The 22,399-nt window shown below is 42.5% G+C and overlaps 1 protein-coding gene across 1 annotated transcript in view; it reads right to left on the bottom strand.

Moving 5' to 3' along the window:
* Positions 1 to 22,399, bottom strand: part of LOC127413705 (E3 ubiquitin-protein ligase parkin-like) — a 202,523-nt gene that overhangs the window by 112,309 nt on the left and 67,815 nt on the right. Inside the window, exons 3-5 of the mRNA XM_051651059.1 lie at positions 10,909 to 11,128; positions 8,034 to 8,152; positions 377 to 460 (exon numbers count right to left, since the gene is read on the bottom strand). Of these exons, the coding sequence (XP_051507019.1) occupies positions 377 to 460; positions 8,034 to 8,152; positions 10,909 to 11,128 (423 nt within the window). The remainder of the gene's footprint in view (positions 1 to 376; positions 461 to 8,033; positions 8,153 to 10,908; positions 11,129 to 22,399) is intronic.

The following is a 22,399-nucleotide window of genomic DNA, read 5'->3' as shown; positions in this document are numbered from 1 at the left end:
TTGAAGCACCAAGATGATACATTAACCATAAACAGACTACAGTTAGGTTACCTATTGTATCTGTTGACTGTTTATAGTTATTATAATTTTTAATATCATTTATTATATTTACTTATTATATTTTGACTGATTATTATGATGAATAAATTTGACTATTGAACATTAGTGCCTTTAATCATATTGCAACAATTAACCATGAGATGGCAAACGTTACAGTGATTTTACTACGGTTAAGATTACGCTTTGCAGGGCTTATTGTTTTAATACAGACTTATCTGAATCATTGCCCTGAATCATAGTCTTGAATCATGCTCCAATCCCATGTGCCTATAAAGTGACAAATTAATAGCAATACAATCAAATTGTTCTATCTCACCGCTATTCTGCCATCACAGTCTTGTGACTGACATACTCCATGAATCCTGTTAGGCAGAAGGACGTCATCCCAGCAGCACGGCCCCTACAGACACACGACAGAACATCAGAGACACGGTAAACAGCAAGTATAATATATCAGTCACAGGAAGAGAATGATGGTAATTGAAAGACAAGTAAAGGGCAGCAGAGGAATGAGGAATTGAGTGGGGTCAAAAGACAGGACAGACTCAAAGATAATTAGATCAAAAGTCCAAGACCTTGAAATGCAACACTAACTCATACACAACTGATTACCCAAACAAGCACTTATGATCTCAAAGGAACACTTATAACACCCAAAAATGAAAAGTCTGTCATGATTTATTTGCCCTCATGTGTGTCGTTCCAAACCCGTATCCTGTTATTTTTCTGTGAACACAAAAGGATTATTTTTTTTTTTTCTGTACAATGACAATTCATAGAGGATATGACTGTCAAGTTCCTTCAAGGACCAAAAAGCCCCATTAACCTAGTCCATATGACCTGTGAGCTATATTCTAAGTCTTCTCAAGCCATAAAATTGTATGTGTGAGGCACAGATAGAAATTAAATAGACCTTTTTCACGTGTCCGTGTCGTCACATCCGACTCTGATTGCTTTAACTGATGATGTGTTCGTACTGCAGCATGTTCTTTTCTGATTTGTATCTGATATCTAATGCAATTGCTGGTTTGTATGTTAAGAGCATTCAAAACACAATAAAGAGTGATGCAACTTTAGGTACTAGCATTTATTTCTAACAACCATACATTACAAAGTTATCATTTCTTCACTGTTGTTTGTTTATTAGGGCTGTCGATTTAACACATCAATTCAGTGTCATTAGTTATACCAAAAAAATATGTTAAAAAACATTCACACAATTAATTATGTCCTCGGACCACAATGTGCAATATTCCTACCATCACAGTAATTCAAGCTTAAACTACGACCTGTTTTCAGCAGGGGGCAGTAATCGTAACTCCAGCTGTTTAGGCAATGCACAGCTGTACAGACAACAAACCACACTCAGGCTGCATATAAATTGCGTAATGTCACAGTATGTACTGTGCTTGATGAAGGACATACTTCTCAGCTGGTACTTCATATCATCATAACAACAACCACGAAAATAACCTATTCTGGTTTTGTTAAACAAGCACCATTTAAGCACAAGGAACAACTTTCTCAACTGAAGAGTTACACTTGTGATAGAAAAGAGCCCTCCGACTCACAGTTTACCACCTTTCTTTAAAATCCAGAGCTTTGAGCATGACGCCTGTGGGATCGTCCGATTATGGGATCGTAAAGTCGATCCGCACTTCAGAATCTCGCTGGAAATAGTTGGTCAGTTAGGTATTTCTCGCATACTGTTTTATGAATACTGAAGATTCGGAAATACTACTCCGTTGGCATACTGTTTTTGGCATACTACCTAGTAGGGAAGTATGGATTATGGATATTCTGATGCAGCGTCAGGCTTGCTTGACACCAGCGACAGCACAAGATGAGGACACGTTCTTGTTTTTAAACAGCTGGACAGAGCGCAATTTCGAATGCAGGTATCTAAATGTAAAAATCTAAATTATTATATTTATAATATACAGTATATTTATAATTATTTAAATATAACTACTTATAATTAATCATTATATATTGAATTATTTTTATTGAGGGTCTTTCTAGGCAGAATTATAGAAGTATATATGTGATTAATTGCGATTAATTAATCATCATATCATGTAATTAATTCGATTAAACTTTTTATCGGTTGACAGCCCTGTTTTTTCTTTTTTTTTTTATATAATGCATTCAGATGAGGACCCTAAAATTAAAACTCACATCTGTAATTTATTTTGTCATATATATTTGTCATGGGTAAATCGTTACACTCAATGTTCAAGTCATTTAAAAAAGCGGTTCCTGAATAATCAAACTCCAGGGTAAAAGATTCTTTTGTTTCATCAATTTTAAGTTAGTCTTAAAAAATGCATTGTAATTTTATGAAATAGCAAGGTCATGAGAGCAATACGAACATTAGGCTATCATTTTTTTAATTTTCTGAATGTACAAATTTATTTTTTTATTATTATTATTTTTATTTTTGTAGTGTATTGCCCTGTCATTTTCTAATGTTATTTAAAAATGTGCTATATGTACCAATGTTTTGTATTTTTTGCATGAGTGAACTGCTACTCCTAGAAACCACAAATGTGTGCTTTCATGCAGTCGAGTTCCATAAAACCATTTTCTTTGCTTTATCATCCCAGGGAAATTATTGGAAACTGAGGTAGTGTTGTTTAGTTTAAGTATTTCTGATGAATTGTACATTAAAAAACATTAATAATTCTGCCCTGTGGTCGCTGCCATTTATAAAGGATTTACCAGAAGTTTCTGCAATCCGACAAACCCTCAAAGGAGTGGAACTAGCCTCTGTGAATAAAGGTCTATTGTTGTTCTCTGATTAATTTCCTTCCATCAAAGCTTACCAAACTCATTCACGTTCATGTGTAGAATGTAAAAATGGCACCTAAACGCATCACACCAGGTAGTACGTATTTGACATTAGAACATCAAGGGTTCTCGCATTTGTCTTTACCAAATGTGATGTGCCAGTTCAAAAATGGAGAATGAGATTTGAGAGCTGCAGCGGAGGAGAACATTTTAATTAAATAGGAACTTACATTTTGGTATTTTCCTCACACAAAGTTAGCACACTGCTTCAGATAACATCGAGTTGCATAAAAATTCTTCCAAAATTCTTCTATTGCGTTCCACTGGAAAAATAACAGCATACAGGTTTGGAGAAACAAGATGAGTAATTAATGACAGAATTTTTGTATGAAATATTCCATTAAAACCACCGCCATTATCCAGTTTCCATTCCCTACCTGCCACCTTCCCTTCCCTCTCATCCTTGTCCATCTGCCAGATTAAGACAACTTTTTCATCCATAATTGTTTTTGGACAACGTCCCCCCTCCCTCCACCCAACACCTACTGGGCCTGATAAGCATAAGCATTTAAACATTTGACAGGGTCCTTAATAAGCAAGAGAAAAGGTTAAGAAAATCATTACTCGCCCACAGGGGGAGCAGGAGGGGGCAAGAGGAAGGAGGGAGGGTGGAGTGATGAAACGGCATGCCGTGATGGAGGAGCCTGGAGATTACACGAAGACACTTGCTTAGAGACAGCAAGGAAAGGTCACAAAGGCCCCCGACTTGTCGGCTAAAAACAAACGCACTCGCGCACATGCACACAGCGCTGTGAATGTAAATGATTAATGAAGAAAACATCTATGAATTATTCACCAACACACCTCCAATATTGTCTCCCCACCCTCTATTAACGTATTTTTTTTCCTCTCGATGGAAGACAATCAACATAGCAGTCCCACAAAGCCTTAATTACATTATTGTTAAACAAACAAGGCTGTATCTCTGAGCCAGCTGTGAGGATTTTACTTCCTGTATCCTGCAGAGACACATCTGATACACATTATCAAAGCATCTGATTGGTCAACTGCGTTCTTGTTCCCCGCACTCAATTGTAGATATTTTAAGTCGATGAAAACACAGCAGAGACACACACACACATAACAAACATGCTACGCATCCAGAGAAAACAGCGTTGAAGAACATACACCAAATATTCCTCTGTTTGAACACATGGAGAGACTTTGGTAGTAATCGTAGTAACATCACAGGTCTTTTCTCACAGAAGAACCAATTACTGAGCGTGTTTACATGCGCGATCTTATAACGATTATGCATAATAAGCCAACAACATTAAATGTAAATGCTAAAAAAGATTTTCCTTTATTGGGGTAAGCCATAAACAGTTTAAAGGAATGTTCCGAGTTCAATACAAGTTCAGCTCAATCGACAGCATTTTTGGTATAATGTTGATAACCACAACATTTATTTCAACTCGTGCTTTTCTTTGAAAAAAAAAAAAAAAGCAAAATTTGAGGTTGCAGTAAGGCTATCAATGGAAGCGAATGTGGCACATTTTTGGAGGGTTTAAAGGTAGAAATGTGAAGCTTATAATTTTACAACATTAATTAACTTACATTAATTCTTCTGGTAAAACTAATGTATTAATTGAGCTGTGAAGTTGTTTAAATCTTATTTTTTTACAGTCATTTTAAGGTTTTAGGATTTGTTGACATCACATCGTCATGGCAACGAAGTTGTAAAATTGGCTATAACTTTACACAGAAAAGGTTAGTAAGTGATTTTCTCACACTGAAATCATGTTAACACACATATTGTTTATGTCTTGTGGCTATACTTTTGAAACAGTGAGTATTTCAATGTTCAAAAATTGGCCCCATTCACTTCCACTATACTGTGCCTCACTGTAGCCCAGATTTTTGCTTTTCAAAAATTAATTTTTGTGGTAATAAATGTTATGCCACAAATGCTGTCTACTGAGCTGAACTTGTTTTGAACCCGGAATATTCCTTTAAACATAAACTGATCGACAAGTGTACATTTTTGCCCATTACTCAGATTTTGCGTTGGGTGTAAACAACCTTACTGGCATTCTTAAAAGCTAATCCAATGTGCGTAAATGTTTTGTGCATGTATGTTTACGTTTCAACGTAATAAGCCGATGATTTCAAACACATTTTTAAATCAGCTGATTTTTGGTGGTTATCAGTATATTGCTGTGCATGTAAACATGCTCACTGGTGAAAATGTCTGCTATAGCGTTGAAATGTTCCATACGGAAAGAGATGTATTCACTACTTAAACCAAGTGCAAATTTTACTATCGAGTAATAAACAGTCTTTAATCCAAACGATAGCTCATTGATATGATAAACAGACTTTCCACAACAACTTGTCCCCTAACTTTTAGAAATGACTACATTCGTTTGCCCAATATTTTTGAGATAATCATATTTTAAAGACATTTATTTTGTTTGGCAAAAGCGCAAAGGAGAAAATTATTGTAGCTGGTAGCGTAAATTGATGTTTCATTAAAAAATATATATATAATTAAATACAAATTTCAAATGCTTTCATATGAGTGGCAACAAGGCATTTAAAACATGGGCCGTTCACATCGAACACATTTTTTATTGTTTTTCTATGTAAACAAGCGCTAGTCTTTGTCTTTGTATCTGACTTTTTTGCAGCATCTCTTCATTTTTTGGCATCTTGCGAAGGAGGTTCGCATATTTGCATTAAGTGTGATGTTAAGTTTCATTTCCATAACTCTCGTTTTGATGTCTTGATTACTCTCACTCTAACGTATCCTGAAACAGTGGTGAAATATCAAATCTGGAGTATTAAACTTTTCTTGGTTTCTTGGTAATAACATGCAGTGAATGTAAATCAATTGGTGGCCGGCAATCTCAAAACATGTCTCAAGACATGTTCTATTTGTGGCGCTGCGTCTATCTTTTTTTTATGCAAAAATGCATTCCATCTAAACTGCACCTTATACTTGCAAAATGAGGCCAATGAGATTTATGATGAGTCCCCTGCAAAACTCTCATTACAGTTTGCAGATCATTCTTATGCCCTTGTATACAACATAGTTTTAAGTCTGAAATGTTGTCTCCAATTTCATTTCCTTTGACTTTGGGGGGTATTTCTTTACAATCGGAACAAGCTGAACATTATAATTAAAAGCACTAATTAAAGCCTTAGGACACAATGAGATATTTAATGCCAGCCATCCAGTCAATCTTCCATTTCACATTATTGTGTTCTGGAGAATAGCATGCCAAGGTTAATTTCTATTAACATTCATAGTGCTAAGAAAAACGTAACAGTAATAAAAATAAGCCGTTTCTTTCTTTTTTTTTTTTTTCTTACAGGCATAATGCAGCGATGTAACTTTTGAAGATCTTTGCATAATTTCGAAAAAATCTTTCAAAAGTCAATGCTGGGTGTTTAAGCTAAAAGTTGCTGATAGAGATTAATATATTGTAAGTGCTGCAAATTCTGAAATCTCCAAAGGCCCAAACTAACTCTAACTCTGACAGCAAGTGCATAAACTTTGCTGCCTTCTTCTCCTAAGCATATTTAGAAAAAAGTTATCTGGAGAGAGTTAGATGAGAAGAGCTGGAACCCATTCCAGGGCCCGGGGATGTTACGAGCCAGATGCATCACAAGATTGGCACTGGAATAGGGGCGGCACTGGCACAGAGACAGTGGACAAACAGCTTCTCAGTGCCGACAACCACCGCGAGCAAGAAGAAAAGGCAGGTGCAGCTTAGCAACGTGTCAGTCAGCCTTCCCAAACTGCGGCAGAATCCAGAGAGTTGGGAATGCTGCCCACGCGCAAGGACAGAAAGTCCATACGGACCGAAAGATAAAACTGGCCACAGGCGGAACAGGGGAGGAATGGGGCTTATGACAGCCCGTGTGAGAGCAGCGAGACGTGGGTTTGTGCTGTTCTCTATTCATACTGCGGGCGAAGAAGTGTCACTGTTGGTTAGTTATGAGACTTTGGGCAAATGTTTTTGGTTGCAATGCTTATGAATGTGCACTAAGGAATTGCAGATGTTGGGACAGCTACAGTGTTTTTTTCTGTGGCTGGAGTGTGAGGTTGCATTAGGATAAGTGTCTACAATAGCGATATGTCCAAAATCTTATACTACAATACAAGTAATTTTATATAAGTGCAACAGTAGAGTACATATCACAATATTATTATTTTTGTGGGAAATTCAGCCAAAAACTGGAGTGCAAAAGTCTGGTTTCGGCAAACCATTTATTTTCTCCATTGGTGAATTGATTTTTAACGATAACTTATAAACCTTTAAAGACAGACCTACCATGAGCTTTGAGGTTGTTAATCTTAATAATTGCTCTATTGAAGCCATCAGTCTCTGTTAATTCAACTTAATGAAAAATAGCAGAATTCCTGGTGAAGAACTACACTCCCCATGATCCTGAGGGGGAAAATCCACCAATCAGAGAATCGCAGCAAATGAGCTCTGCAGGAACCGCCCACTCCCATGAAGCACAGTCGGTCTCTCAACACTCTCAACCTACTTATTTGCATAATTATATTTGCTGATTTTTGCAAGATTATATTTGCATATATCTAAATATTTTCCAATACAATTATTATTTTATATACTCATATTGAACAAATTTAAATCAATAGTTTAATCTTTTTACATTGTTTTTACATTTACATTTGATTACTTAATTCACACTGCTTCATGGGAATGTAGTTCATTCTTTCATTAAAGATATTAAGTGCACATACCTCTGTCTTTTTACTCGATTTTCAAATACTTTTTTACTTCAAATCAAAGTTTGTGATGTTGTGATTCACCTCGAAGCTGGTTGGTTTCTGTTAAAAAGTGGGCGGGCACTTTTGTGCTCTAATTTTTGATAATATTTGTATTAGATGCTTTATAAATGACTCAACATAAAACAAAAGACTCAAAAGAGTAAAACTAACATTAGAAAAGGGATGGTTCTGACTTTAAATTCTGGTTGTCGATAAACACACAACTGTGGCACTTGTACACACACCTTGCGCTTCTAGGCCATCTTACCACCCAGCCCTAATCTACATGTTGTCCGCAGTGAGTGACCAGTACTGAAAATGGTATTAGAGTAAACAATTGTACTCATTATAGAAAGATATCTGTACTTGTACATACCCTGCTGAGTGTGAGGGTGCCTTGCTTGCAGTCTCTGCAGCGAACACGAAGTTTTCCAGGCTGGATGGCCTTGCAGACCATCTTACAGAACACATAGAAACTGCTGTGGGCTTTCGATTCTGTAAGAACAACGTAGAAATAAAATAAGGCAAATTAAGTGAGAAAGATTCAGTGTTAAAATACTCCAATTCCACACTTGTATTTGTAGATTATGTGAATATCTTAGGTAAATCTATAAGTACGTTGACTTCTGAGACATGTTCAAAATGTTACCATGTATTTTGAGTGGTCTGACATGTTTGGCTCTATTTTAAGAGTGCTACGCCTTAAGCACTACGTGATATAGCATACACGTAAAGTCAGTGGGCATGGCCATGAAGTTTTGATATTTTTGTTCAAGCATGCGCTAAGTCTAGGCACAAGTGGGTTGGTGAAATGTGCACGTAAAGTGCTTATGGGCTGGGTCAAGTGCAATTTAATTCTGAAGTTCTTCTCCGTTTATTGTAGTGCTGCATCCTATTATATATTCACTTCCTGTCAAGCAACAGCGACATAAATCAAGACAGCCTTGTCATAAGAATTTGGTATAAATTTGGTGTAAATGGGCTGTATGCAATGCATCCCCTGCTCTGTGACTGTATATTTGTAATATATTTATCTGTTTAATTTCTGTACAGCTTTGGAAAGGCGCTATACAAATTAACATAATTTTTATTATTATTACTTATATAGATCTACTGACACACAAATCATGGCTAGTATTAAAAGGGATCAATAGCTCTTCGATATCATCTTCTGGTGGAATCCCCAAACTGCAAATGCAGGAACAAAGTTTAGACTTTGCGCCAAGAATAAATGCTTGTCTTCATAACCTTTTAGCAAAATGTAATAACTTGTTCTGCCTCTAAAATGACTTTCTTTTTCATCAGACGTCACAAATCCCTCTTACTTTTTGATCCACTTCCCTCCAACCACCTGGGTCCATTCTGGCATGTAATGCCCAATTTTCACAATCAAATAAATTCCTAATGGAGAAAAACAAGACCTGCCAAACATTTTTCTCATTGAATATCTCATTGGGCATTGGGCTGAAAAAAACAGTATTCCACATTGACTTCAATATATTCAATACATTCTCTTAGTTAAGGAATGCATGCATGGGAGAAGCCAAGCAAATTGTTAAATTTAATTTTAGCAGAAGCATCTGACCCTGATAAACGTCGCTTTTGATTGCTTTTCTTTTGAATCCCTTGGTTCTTGTCCTCCTGAGTTTAAATCTGTGGAGTGTTTTGAGCAGCTATATGTGGGTTGGTTAGAGCACAGAGTAGAGGATAAAAAACAAGGTGCATCAGGGCTTCCACTAACCACCACAATCCCAGCTCACAATCCAATTAGCTAGGAAAAGAAGATCTAGACGTCTTCCTGGCTTATGATTTAGTTTAGAAAGGACTTGTCCTACCCGTCTGTCCCACCCCAGTTTAAATCACTCATGCGCACACACACACACACACACACACACACACACACACACACACACACACACACACACTTGGGAGCAGTGGTCTCATTAGAGCTAAAAGCATGGGGCAGCAAGGAGGTATACGATACCTTGACATGGCTGACAATAAATCGAGTGGAGTGGATTTTATAAGACAGGCACCCTATTATTTATGATTTCTGCTGGATTCCTCTATTATGCTAATGCTTTTACAGGGAGGAGGGCTGGATAAAAGAGATGGTGTGATTGGACTAAGTAGCTGAGCGGGATGCCAGCCAGAGTGAGGTTGAAAAGGGAAGGGCAGGCAGAGGACAGATTGTAAGAGCGGTGCCATTGTGGCAAATGACAGCATCCACTTCAGCAACCTATGCACTTACAAAAACATTCACACATTCTCTCTGGGAGCGCCATATTACTTATGAAAAAGGGGACCACAAAAGCCCCGACAGTGCAGGAACTAATTTAAATAAAACGATATACGGTACATACAAAAAAATAAAAAAATGCAGGGTGTAGGAAATGTCAAAAGTGCCAGTATTTTGGTTATACATTGATACTACTCTGCAGAAAAGGTAACGGTACCAGTCTTTCTTGTCTGACTGACAGACAGCTTGCAATCTTTGAATGTGAATTTGTATGCAAGCTCTTTTAAGGGCGCTCATTCTTTGTTGTAATGAAGCTGTGCACAGGAATGGTCAAATGTACCAACGGTACTTGCACTAATGGTCAAATGTCTTGTCTTTGCGAGGTATTAGGCTAGAAACATACTTTAGGCAAGCACATGAATGAAGATGCAGTCCAGTTGAACAAGCTAAACATGTACTAAACGTGCATTCTTGCTTTACCGTTGTGGTAACAAAGCTCCGTTTTTAAAGGGGCAGTAGAGTTACGTTCAAAAATCTGCGCCTGCAAAATAGAGGTGTATATATTCAGGTAAGTTGCTATACTGTAAATATATTGACTTAATTCAGCAATGTTCTCTTCAAACTGTTGAAAGAGAAAACTCACCATAAAAATGGACATTCACATTTATGTCCACTATAGCGCCCCTTGTGGCAAAGCTGAGAATGCAACGCATACTTGCGTTGTGTTATGAATTGCAGTCTGACACGTTTTGGAATGCAACAAATGCACTTGTGTAGCTAGAAACGTCTGCATTCACATGCTTGCGCACAGTGTTTCGGGCTTCACTGTAAACTCATTTGGTTATGCCTTATGTCAATGTAAACAGGTGAGACAAAATAATTTGATAATGTCATAATATTGCATCTGTTCATTAAGCCTTCCAGAGCTGGTGACTTGACCCTTAAAACATATTTTGGCTAGACTGATTTATACACACAAAAAAACACATAAACAAAGCCATACGCCCTCTACCTGTATTCCCGACAGAATCGCCTTGGCTAGATGCATCTGTCTCCAAGATGACAGCCATTCCATTGAATGTGGTGTTCAGACGGGAGCTGCTAAGGTCAAGTCGGGTCAAACTTTCCCCCCCGCTGCCCAGTCTACGCTGCAAGACGAGCTCAGACCGGTGGGCGGAGCTTGGTGGGGGCAGAACCACATGAACCGTGCTCTGCTCGGGGAGATCACAGCCCTGTCACAGAAGAGGACAAACAGCTAATGCTCTTGCACACTTTAGAACAGCCATATCTGCTACAGTATGTCAAATATCATTGTTTGAATAGTGTCAGAGATTAAGATCCCACTCAACATTTTTTATGTGGCATTAGAAATCCACATTATTTAGTTGAGCCAGAGGTAGACAGTAAGTAGTACTATTTATGCTGAATGAACCAGGTTGAATTCCCCATGCTAGAATAAATGTATTTTGTACTTTTTAAATAAATCATGTAAAATAGCAACTCTATGGCAGTGGAGGCACTAACAGGAGCAGGATTTAATTTGGTTCCATTTTAGTTCAATTAAGACTTGACTTGAAAGCAGTGATGAACTCGCCCTTTTCTGTGGCAGCTTCACGTCAATCTAATTATGTACAAACTACTACTGTTAACATTACCTTAGAGAAAACCAATTTTAACTTGATTCAGTAGGCCTGTATGATTTTCTCACATCCTCACACATTTAACACACTTCTAAAGCCTAAGAAATGTGGCATATAAAAATTACCATCAGACATGCAATATGCATATTTTATGTGTCTCATATCTACTGAAATTATTGATGAAGTCAAGTCATTTTTATTTGTATAGCACCTTTCACAACACACATCATTTCAAAGCAACTTTACAGAAAATCATGCATTAACAGAAAATTAAACTGTAATATCTATAAAGTCTTAGATCCATCATTGTGTAGTTTGATAAAATAGGATTGTGAATTGTGTTTAAAAATAAGTAATTAAATAATAATTGTATTTAGAAACCCAGTGAGCAAGCCGAAGGCGACTGTGGCAAGGAACACAAAACTCCATAAGATGTTGGTTAATGGAGACAAATAATCTTGGGAGAAACCAGGCTCACTGTGGGGGCCAGTTCCCCTCTGGCTAACATCATGAATATAATGCCAATATTAGTTATTTGTGTGCAGTGCAAGTCATAGTTTAAAATTATTAAACTACGTAAGTGTTAAGGTCCAGTGTTTAAACAAAGATTTTGTATGAACTGTAAGATTAATGACTAATGTCTTTGAAATCCATCCTGGATTAACTGCAGAAGTTTCATAGATGCATTGTCCTTTGTTAATTGGCTGATGAAATGTTTTGTTGGCAATTAACTGATAGTCTATGTATTCCATTATAAGAGTGTAGTCCATCATTAAACCGAGGTGATGCAGGCAGAGATCAGTGAGGTGCAGTTCAAGCAGCCATTAATTTCGGTGAGGTCTATCCTAAATCTAAGGTTCAGGCAATGGCATAAAGAATAATATTTGATTCAATATTCAAACATAATAACAGCCGGTTTTGATTGAACAAGTTACTTTCTGCATTCAAATTAAATGCAAAGACATATATAAGTTTTACATTATTATTATTTTCCGCATATTCTTTCACAAACAGTATGTGGAGACGGTGGTGGAGCACTTTGGAAATTAGTCGGAGTTGGTGCAATTCCTTCATGAAATGTTCAAATCTACCAACACCAGTTGCAGGGCAATGGGTTTTATTAGAGCAGAAGCAGTAACAATGACGAACCCACAATCTTGACGTGGCTAGCACCATCACTTGAGCTACAGCACTGTATTAAACAGTAATCTTCCTCTTTGACAAAATTTATACAATTGTATAATTTTTTTTGCTTTAATAAATTTATAATATATATATACTGGCGGCCAAAAGTTTGGAATAATGTACAGATTTTGCTGTTTCGGAAGGAAATTGGTCATTTTATTCACCAAAATGGCATTCAACTGATCACAAAGTATAGTCAGGACATTACTGATGTAAAAAACAGCACCATCACTTTTGAAAAAAGTAATTTTTGAACAAATCTAGACAGGCTCCATTTCCAGCAGCCATCACTCCAACACCTTATCCTTGAGTAATCATGCTAAATTGGTACTAGAAAATCACTTGCCATTAAATCAAACACAGCTGAAAGCTATTTGGTTCATTAAATTAAGCTTAATATTGTCTTTGTGTTTGTTTTTGAGTTGCCACAGTATGCAATAAACTGGCATGTAATAAGGTCAATATTAGGTCAAAAATGACACAAAAAAAACAGCTTTCTCTAGAAACTCATCAGTCAATCATTGTTTTGAGGAATGAAGTCTATACAATGCTTGAAATTGCCAAAAAACTGAAGATTTCATTCAAAGGTGTACACTACAGTCTTCAAAGACAAAGGACAACTGGCTCTAACAAGGACAGAAAGAGATGTGGAAGGACCAGATGTACAACTAAACAAGAGGATAAGTACATCAGAGTCTCTAGTTTGAGAAATAGATGCCTCACATGTCCTCAGCTGAAAGCTTCATTGAATTCTACCTGCTCAACACCAGTTTCATGTACAACAGTAGAGAGAAGACTCAGAGGTGCAGGCCTTATGGGAAGAATTGCAAAGAAAAAGCCACTTTTGAAACAGAAAAACAAAATGAAAAGGTGGGCAAAGAAACACAGACATTGGACAACAGATAATTGGAAAAGAGTGTTATGGATCTTAACCCTATTGAGCTTTTGTGGGATCAGCTAGACTGTAAGGTGCGTGAGAAGTGCCCGACAAGACAGCCACATCTATGGCAAGTGCTACAGGAAGTGTGGGGTGAAATGTCACCTGAGTATCTGGACAAACTGACAGCTAGAATGCCAAGGATCTGCAAAGCTGTCATTGCTGCACGGAGGATTTTTGGATGAGAACTCTTTGAAGTATTTTTCAAATTGTAATAGTAATTTTTCACATTATTAATGTCCTGACTATACATTGTAATCAGTTGAATGCCACTTTGGTGAATAAAAGTTCCAATTTCTTTCCATAAGAGCAAAATCTGTACATTATTCCAAACTTTTGGCCGCCAGTGTGTGTGTATATATATATATATATATCCATAAAACAGCAGCACATGGCCACTTATTTGAAGTTTGTTCAGGTATTGTCCTCTAGTGTTATATTTTCTAAATTAATCATATATCAGGTGTTGGAGCAATTCACCAATGATGATCAATAACCTTAAATACAGTCTGACATGCTTTAAATATTTCTATTAATCATATGAAACCGTATTTTGTTTGTCCTTATGACAAAGGGATTACTTAACTGTTTTAAGCCTATAATTGTGATAAACTCACACCACATGAGTCAGTCTTCGTCTCAATATGAATCTGCACTTGTAACAGACACATGAAGACACATCGACCCGATATCACGTTGAACTCGTAATAATGGACACGTCAGGATTTTGTTCCACATATTTTCGGATTTTCTACGTATGTCACCACATGAGTTCTCCAATATTGTTTCTCCCTCAATATAACATGTCTACCGAGGCAGAATAGTTGTATGAATGAACAGAGGCAGAGCTATATGGCTTTATGATTGATTTGCGAGTGAACAGGACACATTTTGAGCGTGCACACGCACTCTCTGAACAAGAGCAGGGAGATTTCATAGAGCAGCGTATACTGTATCTGAGATCCAGTTTTGTTAGAGAGTGAAGGAAATCTGCGTGCAAGCGGAGAGATTCTCACGCAACCGGTACATGGATGCGCTCTCGACATTTAGCAGTATTATAATGAAACAAAGCTACAGTCTGTTAAGCTGGAATATGGTCTGTAAAGCTAATCATTTACATTTTTCTTCACAATACATTTTAATTGTGTTTATTGTTCTTTTGATTTTACTTGGTGAATTTACCATCATTCTCCGCGCCTCCCCCAACATGCTTTGGTGCCCCCCAGTTTGAAAACATTGGAGCTACAGTAACCTTGTAGCTCAACTTATAGTAATTTGAGTGTATGAACAATCATATATTAAAGAACATTTTTAAATTTACTCTAGTTATGTAAAGACAAGGATTCACAGTGTCATACCCATTCTGTAAATACCTCATAAAACTGCTTACTGCACTTGGGTATTGTGGCAAAGGTTCATTTGTTGGGCAGAAAAAGAGGAAGCGGGAGCCGGATTCCACGTTCCACATGAGTCAGGTTTTTAATTCTCCACAAACAATAGTCACTTTTCAGTTACACACAACTAAAGGTTGGCTTTTCAGCATATACAAATAAAGTGCTGCTTTTCAGCTTCTACAAAATACTCAGTTACAGACGCGCAGTCTCTCGTGTGCCCCTCTCTCCTTCTTTCAGTGGACTGGGCCGTCTTTTATCTCCCCCGACTCTCACTGTGAACATAGAAACAGTAATTAATAACGATTCATCTCAGGTGGATGTCCTTACCGCTTTATCTCTCCCCAGACAGGCGCTCGACCATGCCCTCACCTCCACAGGTATGTTTAGAAATTTCAGATGGAAAATGTTGAATAATGAATTTTTTTCATCTTTATTTTTTTTTTTTATTTAACAAGAAGGGTTTATTTTTTTTATTATTATTATTGTTTTTTGGGGTCAGGAACATGACAACGATATCATGCATTATGTGAAGCATTTCTAAACTGAACAATTCCCTTAAGCATTCATTTGATTTCAGAAATATACTCCCTTAATTCCTCATCAGGATAAGCTAGATAAGCATTGTGGGAATGTTAAGAAGTCTCTCTAAAGTTTTATAGAATTTCTTTAGTGTGTATTTAAAGTGATCATCATTCACCATTCACAATTTAATTTTGTCATTATTTTCTCACTCTCTTGTCATGCTAAACCTGTTTGCTGTTATTTTCCTATTGAACACAATATGAGAAATTCTTCAGCATATTCATAGCAGCTCTTTCCATAAAGTGACCACGACTCCCGAAAAAAAAAAAAAAAAGAAAACTCATAAAAGCAACTTTAAGTTAGTCCAAACTACTTGTGCATTATATTCTAAGTTCCCTATCTGTCACTCACTCGACGTTGATGTCGATGTAGTGACACTAGGGGTCACTCTTGGGAGCCAGAGACACCTCTGGTCTTTGATAAAAGGCTGATGAAAATTGGCGAGTGGTATTTGCATGCCACTCCCCCGGACATATGGGTATAAAAGGAGCTGGTATGCAACCGCTCATTCAGATCATGGGTCAGGTCATGCTCATTGAGCTGAATAGCACTGTTCATTCACCTCTGCTGGATCTGACGGCGCATTTCAGCGGCTTCTCCCTCTTCTGCACTGGTGCACTGCAGAGAACGCCCCTGGGCACTTCGGCAGAAAAACTAGAGAGTATATCTTCTGAAAGAGCGTTTTTCCCCTCTAAAAGAGTATATTTCTCTAAAAGAGCGCACACACGGAAAGTCTTTTTAAAGACGCGTCTTTCTAAAGATGCCTTTCCGATCGTGTGTTATTCCCGGTTGCGGTCGTTTTCTCTCAACTTCGGATGGTCATGATCGCTGTCTTTCGTGTCTGGGCGCAACCCACACGGAGGCAGCGTTTATGAATGGTTCATGTTCTCACTGCGAGAACATGACCATGGCAACATTGCGATCGCCGCTTGCTTTCGTAAGAAAGCTCCCCGCCTCGGTCCTCCTACCTACGGTCAGCGTGGCTAGCACTGGGGGCGATTTGGGGACCGCAATGGGATCGCCTCCCTAGCACGCTCGTCTGCCCCAATCGGGCTTCCGGATGAGTTCGCTGGCTCATCGCACGGCGAGTCTGGCTTCTTGTTCGGGGCCCGCGAAGATGATGAGCTCTCGAGCGCAGCATCGGAGAGCGGGCTTGTCCAGTCGGACGCAGAAGCCTCAGCTGGGCTTCCCCCTTCGGGGATGGTCGCCCAGTTACAGGCCGATGCCAAAATGACGGACATGCTTTCCCGGGCGGCCGCGAGCGTTGGGCTAGAGTGGAACCCTCCTCTCTCCCCTGAACCCTCGCGGCTTGATGACTGGTTTCTGGGCTCGCGGCGCCACTCAAAACAGCCGCGCCCCGCTCCAGTGCCATTCTTCCCGGAGGTGCATGAGGAGCGGACGAAGTCGTGGGAGGCACCTTTTACTGCCCGACCCCAACTCCGCAGTTCCCCCGCTCTCACTACCCTCGATAGAGGGATGGCCAGGGGCTATACGGCGATTCCCACGGTAGATAAGGCACTCACGGTGCACTTATGCCCGCAGAGCGCCGCCACCTGGCGTGGACGCCCTAAGCTCCCGTCCAAGCCCTGTAGGCTCACGTCGTCCCTGACGGCTAAGGCCTACAGCGCTGCTGGACAAGCCGCCTCTGCCCTGCATGCCATGGCTCTCCTGCAGTTCCACCAAGCCAAGGCGCTGAAAGAACTGCACGAGGGTAGTTCCGCCCCAGATTTGATGCAGGAACTGCGTTCAGCGACCGACCTCGCCCTCTGGGCGACGAAGGTCACGGCGCAATCTCTCGGGCAGACGATGGCCACACTAGTGGTCCAGGAGCGCCACCTGTGGCACAACCTGGTCGAGATGGGCGAGGCCGACAAGACACGGTTCCTTGCTGCCCCCATTTCCCAGGCGGGCCTATTCGACGACACCGTTGAGGACTTTGCCCAGCAGTTCTCGACGGTAAAGCAGCAGACGGAAGCAATCCGGCACATCCTGCCCGGGCGCTGCTCAAGACCCCGCACCCCGTCTGCTCGTCGCCAAGGGCGTCCCCCTGCGGTGACTGCACCGGCTCCGCCGCAGCCCGCCCCTCCTGCCCGGCCCTGGCGTGGAGCCCACCGCAGGAAGCCGACGCCACCCGTCTCACAGCCGTCAACGAAGAACCCACGGAGGTCCTCGAAGCGCCCCTGAGACGGGCAACCCAGGGACAAGGGAACCCACTCACGTGGAGCTGGTAGAAAGACCACTCCATCCCCCAGTGGAGGGCCGGGTGGAAAATCTTTTGTTGCCTTTCTCCCTGGGTCACATACCCGGTGTGTACGGTCGTCACCACGACTACCGTCCACGGGCTTTTTCTTGCAGGATTGGCGCTCCAGCAGTGCCCTTTCCACCTCTGAGCGCCCAGCTGTGGCACAAATCCACCCCCGATGTGACAGCCTCCACGGGTCGCGAGGACAGGCCTCTTCCTCTCCCGTCCAAGGCTGTTCCAGGGGTGGTCACAAGGAGCCAATTAAGTGCTTTGATGCCCCTAGACTCAGCATGGCCACGACGTGCTGTGGCACCTCGCGCTCCGCCCCACCGCGAGGCCCCACCTGCCGGTACGTCTGACGACGTTGTCCCCTTGGTCCCCCTCGCACGGAATTTGGACGCATGGCTTGCGCTTCCCAATCCATCGCGGTGGTTGGTCTGGACCGTCCAACTCGGCTACGCGATTCAGTTCACCAGGCGCCCGCCCAGGTTCAGCGGTAATCACTTCACCTTGGTCAAGGGCGAAAACGCTGTTACCCTGCGCGCGGAGATCGCTACCCTCCTACGGAAGGGCCCGATAGAACCTGTCCCTCCAGCCGAGATGAAGAAAGGGTTTTATAGCCCCTACTTCATCGTACCGAAAAAAGGCGGTGGGTTGCGGCCAATCTTGGACCTGCGAGTACTGAACCAGGCTTTACACAGACTCCGTTCAAGATGCTGACGCAAAGACGCATTCTAGCGAGCGTCCGGCATCAAGATTGGTTCGCGGCGGTAGACCTGAAGGATGCGTACTTTCACGTCTCAATCCTTCCTCGACACAGACCCTTCCTGCGGTTCGCGTTCGAGGGTCAGGCGTATCAGTACAAAGTCCTCCCTTCCTGCCTGTCCCTGTCTCCTCACGTCTTCACGAAGATCGCAGAGGCTGCCCTTGCCACGTTAAGGGAGGTGGGCATTCGCATTCTCAACTATCTCGACGACTGGCTAATCTTAGCTCACTCTCGAGACGTGTTATGCACACACAGGGACCAGGTGCTCTCACACCTCAGCCGACTAGGGCTTCGGGTCAACTGGGAAAAGAGCAAGCTCCTCCCGGTTCAGAGCATCTCTTTTCTCGGTTTGGAGTTGGACTCAGTCTCCCTGACAGCACACCTTACGAACGAGCGCGCCCAGTCGGCGCTGGCCTGTTTGAAGGCATTCAAACAGAAAACAGCGGTTCCACTGAAACTTTTTCAGAGGCTCCTGGGGCATATGGCATCCTCGGCGGTGGCCACCCTGCTCGGGTTGATACATATGAGGCCGCTTCAGCACTGGCTCCAGACTCGAGTCCCGAGACGGGCATGGCGCCACGGGACACACTGCGTGGCCATTACGTCGGTCTGTCACCGTCTTTTCAGCCCTTGGACCGACCTCTCGTTTCTACGAGCAGGTGTTCCCCTAGAACTGGTCTCCAGGCGCGTCGTGGTCATGACAGACGCCTCCAAAACGGGCTGGGGCGCAGTTTGCAATGGGCACGCAGCCACCGGCCTCTGGATGGGTCCGTGGCTGCGTTGGCACATCAACTGCCTCGAGTTACTGGCAATTCTGCTTGCCCTGCTGAGGTTCCGGCCGTTGATCCAGGGCAAGCATGTGCTAGTTCGGACGGACAGCATGGCAGCGGTAGCATATGTCAACCACCAAGGCGGTCTGCGCTCCCGCTGTATGTCACAACTCGCCCGCCATCTCCTCCTCCGGAGTCAGCAGCACCTCAAGTCGCTGCGAGCCACTCAAATCCCGGGCAACCTCAACACTACAGCGGATGTGCTGTCACGGCAGGTTTCCCTCAGGGGAGAGTGGAGACTCCACCCTCAGGTGGTCCAGCTGATTTGGAGTTGATTCAGTCGGGCACAGGTGGACCTGTTCGCCTCCCAAGAATCCTCCCACTGCCCGCTCTGGTACGCCCTCACCGAGGCTCCCCTCGGCATAGACGCGCTGGCACACGGCTGGCCCCCTGGCATTCGCAAATATGCGTTTCCCCCAGTGAGCCTACTTGCACAGACCCTGTGCAAGGTCAGGGAGGACGAGGAGCAGGTCGTCCTGGTAGCACCCTACTGGCCCACCCAGACGTGGTTCTCGGGCCTCATGCTCCTCGTGACAGCCCCCCCCCGGCAAATTCCCCTGAGGAAGGACCTTCTTTCTCAGGGACGGGGCACCCTCTGGCACCCGCGCCCAGACCTCTGGAATCTCCATGTCTGGTCCCTGGACAGGACGCGGAAGACCTAAGTGGCATACCACCTGTGGTGGTAGACACAATCACTCAGGCTAGGGCCCCCTCTACGAGGCGCCTGTATGCCTTTAAGTGGCATCTATTTGCTAAGTGGTGTTCTTCTCGACACGAAGACCCCCAGAGATGCACAGTCGGATCAGTGCTTTCCTTCCTGCAGGAGAGGTTGGAAGGGAGGCTGTCCCCTTCCACCTTGAAGGTGTACGTTGCTGCCATAGCAGCACACCACGACGCAGTTGACGGTAAGTCCTTAGGGAAGCACGACCTGATCATCAGGTTCCTAAGAGGCACCAGGAGGCTGAATCCCTCCAGACCGCCCCTCGTTCCCTCATGGGATCTCTCTGTAGTTCTTCAGGGTCTACAGAGAGCCCCCTTTGAGCCTTTGCAGTCAGCCGAGCTTAAGGCACTCTCCCTGAAGACTGCCCTCCTGACTGCGCTCACTTCCATCAAGAGGGTAGGTGACCTGCAAGCGTTCTCTGTCAGCGAAACGTGCCTGGAGTTCGGTCCGGGCTATTCTCACGTGATCCTGAGACCCCGACTGGGCTATGTGCCCAAGGTTCCCACCACTCCTTTTAGGGACCAGGTGGTGAACCTGCAAGCGCTGCCCCAGGAGGAGGCAGACCCAGCCCTGTCGTTGCTGTGTCCGGTGCGCGCTTTACGCATCTATTTGGATCGCACGCAGAGCTTTAGAGTCTCTGAGCAGCTCTTTGTCTGCTTTGGTGCACAGCGGAAAGGAAGCGCTGTCTCCAAGCAGAGGATCGCCCACTGTTTTGTTGACACCATAACTATGGCATATCTCACCCAAAACATGCCGCCCCTGGTAGGGCTACGAGCCCATTCTACCCGTGGTGTAGCGGCTTCTTGGGCCCTGGCCAGAGGTGTCTCTCTAACAGACATTTGCAGAGCAGCGGGCTGGACAACACCCAACACCTTTGCAAGGTTCTACAACCTCCGGGTGGAATCGGTTTCATCCCAGGTAGTGGCACGCAACACAAGCGGATAAGCCCGAGATAGCCGGCCGGGTGTATCGCTTGCACATTGGGACCTGGCGGCCCAGTCGGATAATCCCCCTTCTTTTTTAGTGGAAAAAGAGAAGGGGAAAAGAGGCCACAACTGGGTTAAGCCTGTCTCTATCTTTGGGTAGTCGACTTGTCCCCAAAAAGGGCCGTTCGACACTCATAACTGTGTTGGGGGAGGTTACGTGTCGACCTGGTGTGCTGGCTATGAGGCACACAGCAGTGTGTGTCACTACATCGACAACAACGTCGAGTGAGTGACAGATAGGGAACGTCATGGTTACTGGTGTAACCTCCGTTCCCTGATGGAAGGAACGAGACGTTGGTCCCTCCTGCCACAACGCTGAACTACCCGCTGAAATGGCCGGACCTTATATCGGCTCCTCAGCGTAAAACCTGAATGAGTGGTTGCATACCAGCTCCTTTTATACCCGTATGTCCGGGGGAGTGGCATGCAAATACCACTCGCCAATTTTCACTGGCCTTTTATCAAAGACCAGAGGTGTCTCGGGCTCCCAAGAGTGACCCCTAGTGTCACTACATCGACACCAACGTCTCGTTCCCTCCATCAAGGAACGGAGGTTACACCAGTAACCATGACGTTTTCCGAAGCCATACAACATCTTGGTGTAAGGAAAAAAAAAACGATAATCAAATGACATGAGGGTGAGTAACTAATGGCAGACTTTCCATTTTTTGGGTGAACTGTACCTTTAAAAACCAAGAGACCCTTTCAATCCAACATTTATTTTTACAATACTTTTATTTATAAAATCCAACTTTAATCCAATGCCTTTACCAATTATTACAATTTTAATGGTCTATTAATTTACTTCTCCATTTGTTTAGGACTGAACCATTTTCAGAGGAAACAGCAGAAGTTTTTATGCAAATCAGACAAAAAAAAAAAAAGCACTATCTGACAGGCCAATGTTGTCTGCAAGAGCAATAAAGATGGAAATCTCATCTGGTCAATTTCCCCCAGCAATTGCTTGGGTTGTTTAATGATATACATTAAAGAAAGACCTTCTCACTCCAGGTGAATGGGCCACCAGCTAAGCCTTACCACAGTTTCCTTTCAGAAAGTACCGTTCTTATACAGACTCAAACAACAATAAGCCACATGCTGTAAAATGGAGCAGCCATATCAACACAATGCTAGACCCCTGTAGAAAAATGCGTGAATGGAAATTAGCACTGATCATCAGCTACATGATGGATGCTTTAAAGATAGCTATGACATCAAAT

This window comes from Myxocyprinus asiaticus, chromosome 23 (assembly GCF_019703515.2).
Source record: "Myxocyprinus asiaticus isolate MX2 ecotype Aquarium Trade chromosome 23, UBuf_Myxa_2, whole genome shotgun sequence".
Classification (NCBI taxonomy): Eukaryota; Metazoa; Chordata; class Actinopteri; order Cypriniformes; family Catostomidae; genus Myxocyprinus; species Myxocyprinus asiaticus.
Note: the sequence above shows the minus strand (reverse complement) of the source record. Positions and strands in the feature narration are given on the sequence as shown.